Source organism: Triticum urartu, chromosome 2A (assembly GCF_056163025.1).
Source record: "Triticum urartu cultivar PI428250 chromosome 2A, HENAU_Tu73, whole genome shotgun sequence".
NCBI lineage: Eukaryota > Viridiplantae > Streptophyta > Magnoliopsida > Poales > Poaceae > Triticum > Triticum urartu.
Genome location: NC_141874.1, coordinates 208,477,983 through 208,489,570, shown reverse-complemented (window position 1 = coordinate 208,489,570; position 11,588 = coordinate 208,477,983). Strand labels below are relative to the sequence as shown.

The following is an 11,588-nucleotide window of genomic DNA, read 5'->3' as shown; positions in this document are numbered from 1 at the left end:
GCACCTGTTTCGAGTTGCAAATGTTAGCAACAGAACCAGTATCAAATACCCAGGTGCTACTGCGAGCATTAGTAAGGTACACATCAATAACATGTATATCACATATACCTTTGTTCACCTTGCCATCCTTCTTATCCGCCAAATACTTGGGGCAGTTCCGCTTCCAGTGACCAGTCTGCTTGCAGTAGAAGCACTCAGTCTCGGGCTTAGGTCTAGACTTGGGTTTCTTCTCTTGAGCAGCAACTTGTTTGCCGTTCTTCTTGAAGTTCCCCTTCTTCTTCCCTTTGCCTTTTTTCTTGAAACTGGTGGTCTTATTGACCATCAACACTTGATGCTTGATGTCTACTACACAACCTTCTTCTTGTAGACGTTGTTGGGCCTCCAAGTGCAGAGGTTTGTAGGACAGTAGCAAATTTCCCTCAAGTGGATGACCTAAGGTTTATCAATTCGTAGGAGGCGTAGGATGAAGATGGTCTCTCTCAAGCAACCCTGCAACCAAATAACAAAGAGTCTCTTGTGTCCCCAACACACCCAATACAATGGTAAATTGTATAGGTGCACTAGTTCGGCGAAGAGATGGTGATACAAGTGGTATATGGATGGTAGATAAAGGTATTTGTAATCTGAAAATATAAAAACAGCAAGGTAACTAATGGTAAAAGTGAGCGTAAACGGTATTGCAATGCGTGGAAATAAGGCCTAGGGTTCATACTTTCACTAGTGTAAGTCCTCTCAACAATAATAACATAATTGGATCATATAACTATCCCTCAACATGCAACAAAGAGTCACTCCAAAGTCACTAATAGTGGAGAACGAACGAAGAGATTATGGTAGGGTACGAAACCACCTCAAAGTTATTCTTTCCAATCAATCTGTTGGGCTATTCCTATAAGTGTCACAAACAGCCCTAGAGTTCGTACTAGAATAACACCTTAAGACACAAATCAACCAAAACCCTAATGTCACCTAGATACTCCAATGTCACCTCAAGTATCTGTGGGTATGATTATACGATATGCATCACACAATCTCAGATTCATCTATTCAACCAACACAAAGGACCTCAAAGAGTGCCCCAAAGTTCTACCGGAGAATCATGACGAAAACGTGTGCCAACCCCTATGCATAGGTTCATGGGAGGAACCCGCAAGTTGATCACCAAAACATACATCAAGTGAATCACGTGGTATCCCATTATCACCACAGATACGCACGGCAAGACATACATCAAGTGTTCTCAAATCTTTAAAGACTCAATCCGATAAGATAACTTCAAAGGGGAAACTCAATCCATTACAAGAGAGTAGAGGGGGAGGAGAAACATAAGATCCAACTATAATAGCAAAGCTCGCGATACATCAAGATCGTGCCAAATCAAGAACACGGGAGAGAGAGAGATCAATCACATAGCTACTGGTACATACCCTCAGCCCCGAGGGAGAACTACTCCCTCCTCGTCATGGAGAGCACCGGGATGATGAAGATGGCCACCGGAGAGGGATTGCCCCCTCCGGCAGGGTGCCGGAACAGGTCTAGATTGGTTTTCGCTGGCTACGGAGGCTTCTGGCGGCGGAACTCCCGATCTATTTTCTCCTGGAAGTTTTAGGGTACGACGATATATATGGGTGCAAGAAGTACGTCGGAGGAGCCACGGGGGCCCCACGAGGCAGGGGGTGCGCCCTAGGGGGGGCGCCCCCCACCCTCGTGAGCACCTCCCGTATCTCCTGACGTGGAGTCCAAGTCTATCCGGTGGCTTTCCTTCCAAAAATAACTTCTCCAGTTGATTTCGTTCCGTTTCGACTCCGTTTGATATTCCTTTTCTTCAAAACACTGAAATAGGCATAAAACGGCAAATCTAGGCTGGGCCTCCGGTTAATAGGTTAGTCCCAAAAATAATATAAAAGTGGAAAATAAAGCCCAATATTGCCCAAAACAGTAGATAATATAACATGGAGCAATCAAAAATTATAGATACGTTGGAGACGTATCAATGCTCCTTCTTTATTTCTACCTCCGCAGCCTTTAGCATCGCGAAGAGCTCGGGAATTGTCTTATTCATCCCTTGCATATTATAGTTCATCACAAAGCATTTGTAGCTTGGTGGCAGTGATTGAAGAACTCTGTCAATGACACTATCAACAGGAAGATTAACTCCCGGTTGAGTCAAGTGAATATGATACCCAGACATTTTGAGTATATGTTCACTGACAGAACTATTCTCCTCCATCTTGCAGCTATAGAACTTATTGGAGACTTCGTATCTCTCAATCCGGGCATTTGCTTGAAATATTAACTTCAATTCCTGGAACATCTCATATGCTCCATGACGTTCAAAATGTCGTTGAAGTCCCGGTTCTAAGCCGTAAAGCATGGCACACTGAACTATCGAGTAGTCATCAGCTTTACTCTGCCAAACATTCTTAACATTGTCATCAGCATCTGCAGCAGGCCTGGCACCCAGCGGTGCTTCCAGGACGTAATTCTTCTGTGCAGCAATGAGGATAATCCTCAAGTTACGGACCTAGTCCGTGTAATTTCTACCATCATCTTTCAACTTTGCTTTCTCAAGGAACGCATTAAAATTCAACGGAACAACAGCACGAGGCATCTATCTACAATCAACATAGACAAGCAAGAAACTATCAGGTACTAAGTTCATGATAAATTTAAGTTCAGTTAATCATATTACTTAAGAACTCCCACTTAGATAGACATCCCTCTAATCCTCTAACTGATCACGTGATCCAAATCAACTAAACCATGTCCGATCATCACGTGAGATGGAGTAGTTTCAATGGTGAACATCACTATGTTGATCATATCTACTATATGATTCACGCTCTACCTTTCGGTCTCAGTGTTCCGAGGCCATATCTGTTATATGCTAGGCTCGTCAAGTTTAACCTGAGTATTCCGCATGTGCAACTGTTTTGCACCCGCTGTATTTGAACGTAGAGCCTATCACACCCGATCATCACGTGGTGTCTCAGCACGAAGAACTTTCGCAACGATGCATATTCAGGGAGAACACTTATATCTTGATAATTTAGTGAGAGATCATCTTATAATGCTACCATCAATCAAAGCAAGATAAGATGCATAAAAGATAAACATCGCATGCAATCAATATAAGTGATATGATATGGCCATCATCATCTTGTGCTTGTGATCTTCATCTTCGAAGCATCATCATGATCACCATCGTCACCGGCGCGACACCTTGATCTCCATCGTAGCATCGTTGTCGTCTCGCCAACTTATGCTTCTACGACTATCGCTACCGCTTAGTGATAAAGTAAAGCATTACAGGGTGATTGCATTGCATACAATAAAGCGACAACCATATGGCTCCTGCCAGTTGCCGATAACTCGGTTACAAAACATGATCATCTCATACAATAAAATATAGCATCATGCCTTGAACATATCACATCACAACATGCCTTGCAAAAAACAACTTAGACGTCCTCTACTTTGTTGTTGCAAAGTTTTACGTGGCTGCTACGGGCTAAGCAAGAATCGTTCTTACCTACGCATCAAAACCACAACGATAGTTCGTCAAGTTAGTGATGTTTAAACCTTCTCAAGGATCGGGCGTAGCCACACTTGGTTCAACAACTAAAGTTGGAGAAACTGACACCCGCCAGCCACCTGTGTGCAAAGCACGTCGGTAGAACCAGTCTCGCGTAAGCGTACGCGTAATGTCGGTCCGGGCCGCTTCATCCAACAATACCGCCGAACCAAAGTATGACATGCTAGTAAGCAGTATGACTTGTATCGCCCACAACTCACTTGTGTTCTACTCGTGCATATGACACCTATGCATAAAACCTGGCTCGGATGCCACTGTTGGGGAACGTAATAATTTCAAAAAAAAATCCTACACACACGCAAGATCACGGTTATGCATAGCAACGAGAGGGGAGAGTGTGTCCACGTACCCTCGTAGACCGAAAGCGGAAGTGTTAGCATAACGCGGTTGATGTAGTTGTACGTCTTCACGATCCGACCGATCAAGTACCGAACGCACGGCATCTCCGAGTTCTGTACACGTTCAACTCGATGACGTCCCTCGAACTCCAATCCAGCCGAGTGTTGAGGGAGAGTTTCGTCAGCACGACGGCGTGGTGATGATGATGATGTTCTACCGACGCAGGGCTTCGCCTAAGCAGCGCTACGATATGATCGAGGTGGATTATGGTGGAGGGGGGCACCGCACAAGGCTAAGAGATCAAGAGATCAATTATTGTGTCTATGGGGTGCCCCCTCCTCCATATATAAAGGGGAGGAGGAGAGGGCAGGCCAAGGGGGTGGCGCGCCCTAGGAGGGGGAAACCTACTCCAAGTAGGTTTGCCCCTTCCTTTCCTAATCCAAGAAGGAGGGGGAAGGAAGGAGTGGGAGAGGGGAAAGGCAATGGGGGCGCCCCCCCCCCTTTCCTTGTCCTATTCGGACTCAAGGGGAGGGGCGCGCCTCTCTTGCCCTGGCCGGCCCCTCTCTCTCTCCACTAAGGCCCAACAAGGCCCATTAGTTCCCGGGGGGGGGGGGTCCGGTAACCCCCGTTACTCCGATAAATGTCTGAAACCTTCCGGAACCTTTCCGGTGTCCAAACATAGTCGTCCAATATATCGATCTTTACGTCTCGACCATTTCGAGACTCCTCGTCATGTCCGTGATCACATCCAGGACTCCGAACTACCTTTGGTACATCAAAACATATAAACTCATAATATAATCGTCATCTAACTTTAAGCGTGCGGACCCTACGGGTTCGAGAACTATGTAGACATGACCGAGACACGTCTCCGGTCAATAAACAATAGCGGAACCTGGATGCTCATATTGGCTCCTACATATTCTACGAAGATCTTTATCGGTCAAACCGCATAACAACATATGTTGTTCCCTTTGTCGTCGGTATGTTACTATTGCCCAAGATTTGATCGTCGGTATCTCAATACCTAGTTCAATCTCGTTACCGGCAAGTCTCTTTACTCGTTCCGTAATATATCATCCCGCAACTCACTCATTAGTTGCATTGCTTGCAAGGCTTATAGTGATGTGCATTACCGAGTGGGCCCAGAGATATCTCTCCGACAATCGGAGTGACAAATCCTAATCTCGAAATACGCCAGCCCAACAAGTACCTTTGGAGACACCTATAGAGCACCTTTATAATCACCCAGTTACGTTGTGACGTTTGGTAGCACACAAAGTGTTCCTCCGGTAAACGGGAGTTGCATAATCTCATAATCATAGGAACATGTATAAGTCATGAAGAAAGCAATAGCAACAAACTAAATGATCAAGTGCTAAGCTAACGGAATGGGTCAAGTCAATCACATCATTCTCCTAATGATGTGATCCCGTTAATCAAATGACAACTCTTTGTCTATGGCTAGGAAACATAACCATCTTTGATTAACGAGCTAGTCAAGTAGAGGCATACTAGTGACACTCTGTTTGTCTATGTATTCACACATGTATCATGTTTTCGGTTAATACAATTCTTGAATGAATAATAAACATTTATCATGATATAAGGAAATAAATAATAACTTTATTATTGCCTCTAGGGCATATTTCCTTCACCCCCACCCCCCTATCGAGGAATGGGGCGGCGGCGGCGGCGAAAGACCGGCCGCCTCAGGCGGCCGTGTTTCCACCTCCCTCTCGTCTCTCATGGTGGCGTCAGGTGCTCAATGTGTGCCTCAAATGTTTTACCGAAGACTAGTATGTTGTCGAAGAAAACCAACGCGCACACACGATTGACTGATACCAGATGTTAGGATACATATGAGGTACACACGATCTACACTCACTTGATCATCGAATCATAGTTCTAGGTCTCGATTACAAGGAATTGGAGATAAGCGAAGAACAGGGCATTTTGGGTTGGTAGGGGAGACAACCGTCGTTGTTTGATCCTACGCGGATGCCTGTCCTTCCTTCCTGCTCTCCCTTAGGTATTGCCTGGGCTCAGGGTGATGTGATTGGCCCAGTCCGGCCCGCCGTAGCGAAGATTCACACATTACTTGCATCTTGGTCGTGAGTTGTCGTCGAGGCGTGGGCCCTCCTTGGCAGTGACCCTGCCCAGTGTCACAGCTATGTCAGCGGGGCTGACACATAGGCAACTAACAAGTGGCTTATGAGAAGTGAATTGACGGGTCAAAAAGGCTAGGAAATGGCAGATAGCACTACAACTCTTTTCGGGTGTAGTTCATTGATTTTCTCTGAACTAGGTAGAAACTAGAAGCAAGTACGGTTTTGAAAACAGGCCAGCCTGCAGTAATAGCTTCAAAGTCGTCAGCGAAAAGCATTCTGGTAGATATGATTAGTGTGATGCGTCCATCGAAGCCGTCATCGGACAGTAACCTTTGGACTATGTATCTGGTGCACATCAACCGGGCGCACGATCGTTTCACACGCTGAGACGCAGACCAAGATATATACTAGTACAAATAATTGTGTTTCATCTCGGCTCAGCATGGTTGTTCCAGGTCGCAGCGGGGTCGTTGGTATTTACACGTGCAGGGTAAAAACGAATGCTCGTCAATTGCTATCTGCGTAATCAAATTCTTGCTACCTGACGAATTTTGCTTCCTTTCTGCCGCACTATCAAGAGAAGTTTTCTTTTGTTGCAACCTTCCTGTCGACTGTCAACCCGGCCAATTAGACCCAAGGAACCCTCGCAGAAAAATCGGAGAGAACAATTGACAGCAACCAACCACCATCTTGTTGCAGCCTTTGACTTTGCCAACCCGTTTAAATTTTAAAACGAGAGCAACAAGCTACGGGGAACTACCATCAGAAAAATGAAAGAGGCCGGCATGGCTGGCGTCCTGCCCTGCCTCCTCCTCCACCTCCTCCTCTTCCTGAAGCCACGCGCCATCGCCGCCGCCGCCTACTCGGAGTACTCGTGCAATGGCACCACCGGCAACTACACGGCGCGTGACGCCTTCGGGGCCAACCTCGCGCGCCTCACCGCCGAGCTCCCCGCCGACGCCTCCACCTCTCCGTCCCTCTACGCCTCGGCGGCCATCGGCGCCTCCCCCGACAAGGTCTTCGCCCTCGCGCTCTGCCGCGGCGACATCACGGACGCCAGGGCGTGCTCCGGCTGCCTCGACAACGCGTTCACGCAGCTGCGGGCGCTCTGCGCCGGCGAGAGGGACGCCACGTTCTACCACGACCTCTGCACCCTCCGCTACTCCGGCGAGGACTTCCTGGCGCGGCCGGACGACAACAGCCCGGTGATCAACGGCATGGACGTGAACGGGTCGACGTACGCCGCGTGGGACAGCCGGAACGCCACGTCCCGGAGCTTCTTCCTGTCCCTGGTCGGCACGCTGTTCGGGGAGATGTCCATGTACGGCGCGTACAACTCGTCGGTGCGCCGGTTTGCCAGCGCCGTCATGTACATCAACCCGCAGCTGCCCACGGTGTACGGCCTGGCGCAGTGCACGCCGGACCTCTCCCCGGGGCAGTGCTGGCACTGCTTCCAGGGCCTCCAGGAGCAGACCCGCCAGTGGTACGACGGCCGCGAGGGCGGCCGCATCGTCGGCGTCCGGTGCAATATTCGCTATGAAGGCTACCAGTTCTACGACGGCATGGCCAACGTCAGGATCGGCACACCCGGTGGCTCATCTTCACCAACAGAAAGCAATGGTAAGGGAGAGCGTACTGTGTACATCCTTTTTTATTTATTTCAAGAGCCATAAAAACATGAAGAACTAGCTGTACTTAATTTGTTTAACTATTTTTTGATTTTTATTAGTTATACTATTGTTTCATACTCCTATATATTTTGCTTTGTATCGCTCAGGAAGCAAGCACAGGCAGACCCTAATAATCGTTTTATGCGTGTCCGTTACGGTGTTCTGTTCTATGTTGGTTGGCTGCCTTCTCCTCATCAGAAGACTAAGAAAAGGAGCTGGTAAGGCCAAGACAACACGTTGCAACAATATTCCGTGCTTTTTCTCGGCACCATTTTAACTCATGCACTACCTGCAAATACAATCAATTCAGGAAACACGAAATTAGAACAAGGTCATAAGAGGAACAACTCGAAGACAGAGGAGGCGCTGAAGCTGTGGAAGATCGAAGAGAGCAGCTCAGAGTTCACCTTGTACGACTTCCCTGAGCTCGCCGCTGCCACGGACAACTTCTCCGACGAGAACAAGCTCGGACAAGGCGGCTTCGGTCCGGTTTACAAGGCAAGCGGATACGCCATTTAACCATGTAATAATGCAATCGGTTGATCGATCAAACGCTAATTTTTTTTGTTGTCATTTTGTTTCTTTGCAGGGAAAGTTTTCTGACGGAGCCGAGGTGGCGGTGAAGAGGCTGGCGGCGCAGTCCGGGCAGGGGCTTGTGGAGTTCAAGAACGAGATCCAGCTCATCGCCAAGCTGCAGCACACGAACCTCGTCAAGCTCGTGGGCTGCTGCGTGCAGGAGGAGGAGAAGATGCTGGTCTACGAGTACCTGCCCAACCGAAGCCTAGACTTCTTCATCTTCGGTAAATTACTACGTGCAGAAGCTTTTCTTAAGACCATCTTCAGTTCTTCCCGTGAATGCTACCACCAGTAGGAAAAAAGCTGATATGATATGGTAACTTTTTGCAATGCAGACCAAGAGCGAGGTCCGTTGCTGGACTGGCAGAAGCGGCGGCACATAATGGAAGGGATCGCGCAGGGGCTCCTATACCTGCACAAGCACTCCCGGGTGCGGATCATCCATCGGGACATGAAGGCCAGCAACATACTGCTGGACAAGGACCTCAACCCCAAGATCTCCGACTTCGGCATGGCCAGGATCTTCGGCTCCAACATGACGGAGGCCAACACCAACAGGGTCGTCGGCACCTAGTAAGAGAAAAAATAAAACTGATCAAACTTTTTTACCCATTTTTAACAGGCAAACCCTGATGAATACCGAATTAATGCAGCGGCGTGCTGACTGGATTATAGTATATATACTAATGCTCCACGTTTTGTGTTGTGCCGCAGCGGTTACATGGCACCTGAGTATGCTTCGGAGGGCCTCTTCTCGGTCAAGTCTGACGTCTTCAGCTTCGGCGTGTTGCTGCTGGAGATAGTGAGCGGCAAGAGGAACAGCAGCGGCCACGGCCAGCACTACGGAGAATTCGTCAACCTCCTCGGCTACGTAAGCTTCTGCTGAATTTTTTAGTTGCATGAGTTAACTAGAACAGACCACACGCTTCCGACGAGCTTAGACATTTCTAAAACCCTAGCTCTTCTTGTTCCAAGACTAAATACAAAACGAGCGGCTTATCCGTTACCAATATGGTCAAAAACGTCGCTCCTAGTGTTCACATCAGCAACGTAAGCCACTGACAGCAACGGTCTGCAGAACCCCATTAACTAATTGCGCCGTATGATTTTGGACGACAGGCATGGCAGCTGTGGAGGGATGGGAGAGCGTTCGAGCTGGTCGACCCGACGCTGGGCCACTGCAGCGAGGTGGCGGACATCATGCGGTGCGTCAAGGTGGCGCTGCTCTGCGTGCAGGACAACGCCATGGACCGGCCGACGATGACCGACGTGACGGCGATGCTGGGGAACGACGGGGTGCCGCTGCCGGACCCGAGGCGGCCCCCGCATTTCCACCTCAGGGTCACCAGCGACGATGAGGAGGACGGCGCCGGCGGGTCTGGGGCGCGGACACGGTCCACGCACTTCACCGGATCGTGCAGCACCAACGACGTGACCATCAGCACCATCGAGGAAGGGAGGTGATTGCTTTCTCCTGTTAGTGAGTGGGCCACGTGTCACGGTGTAGGGTTGAGATGTTTCCGGCTGTGGCGCACTGGCATATGTCTCGCTCGTGTCACGGTGTCGATCACCGTTGTTGTACAGATCATACGCTATTGCATAGGACAAGAAGAGCCCTAAAATTGTACGTACGAACTATACTGCTGGCAGTGCTTTGACGAACGAAAAAGGAAAAAGGAAATGTAGTGCTACATGATATAGACAGGATGCAAGGGAGTCGCAGAGCGTTGGCTCTTGACAGTAACATATGTGAGGGTAGGTGTGGTATGCCGGCGACAATTCAAGCCGTGCAAATGCGAACCTGATGATGGTCTCTTGACTTTGCCAGTTTGGAAGAGTCCTTTTACGGTGCCGGAGGCCAACATGGGTATGGTTTGTGTTTTCCATCCCCTGTGCTCTTGTGTCATACTCCCTCCGGTCATTTTTAGTCCGCATATAAGATTTGTCCGAAGTTAAAGTATCTCAACTTTTGACCAAACTTATAGAAAGAAATATTAACGTTTATAATGCCAAATCAACATTGTTAGATTCATTATGAAATGTAGTTTCATAGTATATATATTTGGTATTGTAAATATTTGTACTTTTTGATATAAATTTGGTCAAACTTTATAAAATTTGACTTGACAAAAATCTAATATGCGGAGTAAAAAGGACTGGGGGGAGTACCAAAATTTTGTCAGAAAGTCTGAAAGTGCATATTCTTATCTCGACCATTTTTCTATGTCTTTGAATTGACATCCAACCATCCTCATCTCACATCTCGCACACTCTCTTTTTGCGTTGGCATGTCCCACATACTAATCAGAGACTAAAGTTGCTCTTAGATTGCACTTTCAAGAATGAATTGCATGCTAACTAATGTGCAAATTTAACTGAATCAGATTTAAGAAAAATTTAGGCAACTGAAATTAGAAAAAGAGAACTAAAAAGATACACACCTGATTAGTGAATTAATCTATTGGCTTTAGTTCTCATATATGAAGAAAACCAAACTAGTAGTAGATTGTTTTTTTTTTGTTTTGAAACAAGGCAAAAGATTTGCCATTTTCATTAATTAAGAAAAAGGTTTAGACATAAGCCGCAAAGCGAGAAAAAAAAGGTCTACTCTCGCGACATAAGTAGGCTCAAATGCTTGGCTCCAGCAAGCGCCCAGAGGCGGGCTTCCTCCTTGATTCTGCTGATGACGGTCGTTGTTGGAGCGGCCATGTTGCGAAAAATTCTTGCATTTCGTTCCTTCAAAATTTCCCATGAAACCAGCATCATGACTGAAGCAAGGGCCTTCCTGTGTTGGTCTCACGCGCCCACAACCTTGATCCAGCAAGCTCTAACCGAATACTCATTCCGCCAAGTCAGTGGTGTGTAGTCGTGAATGCCAAGCTAGACGATGATCTCGTTCCAGACTCTACTTGAGAATCGACATTGAAATAACAAGTGGGCTGCAGACTCTTGCACTTGTCTGCAGAGGGGGCAAAGGCCACAGTTAGGCCACCCCCACTCGGTTGTGAAGAACCAACCAGGCAAAGAATTTGCACTTCGGAGGGGCCCACATCTTCCAAATCGTGGCATTGTTGGTGCTGTATGTTAGGCCTGCAAATTGCGCCAAATATGTCGTTGATTGTAATCTACACATAAATGATCTAGCTACTAGTTGTAGTTTGTGTATCGATTTAGAGGTAATTACATCGGTGGTGCTTGAACTTGCCCTGCATGTTCAGTTTAGTGTCTGAAGTTGAAAAATACACCGAACTGATTCTAAAACTTGGTTGGCGCATGCAAATATGGTGCTAAACACAT

At 47.5% G+C, this 11,588-nt stretch overlaps 1 protein-coding gene across 1 annotated transcript; it reads left to right on the top strand.

The window, feature by feature from the left end:
* Positions 1-6,782: 6,782 nt before the first annotated feature.
* On the top strand, positions 6,783-10,118 carry LOC125536787 (putative cysteine-rich receptor-like protein kinase 20). The gene is made up of 7 exons (XM_048700055.2): positions 6,783-7,665; positions 7,823-7,933; positions 8,026-8,213; positions 8,305-8,515; positions 8,627-8,864; positions 9,006-9,162; positions 9,411-10,118. The coding sequence occupies exons 1-7, from the start codon at positions 6,816-6,818 to the stop codon at positions 9,753-9,755; spliced, it is 2,100 nt and encodes a 699-aa protein (XP_048556012.1). The 5' UTR covers positions 6,783-6,815; the 3' UTR covers positions 9,756-10,118.
* Positions 10,119-11,588: the final 1,470 nt, after the last annotated feature.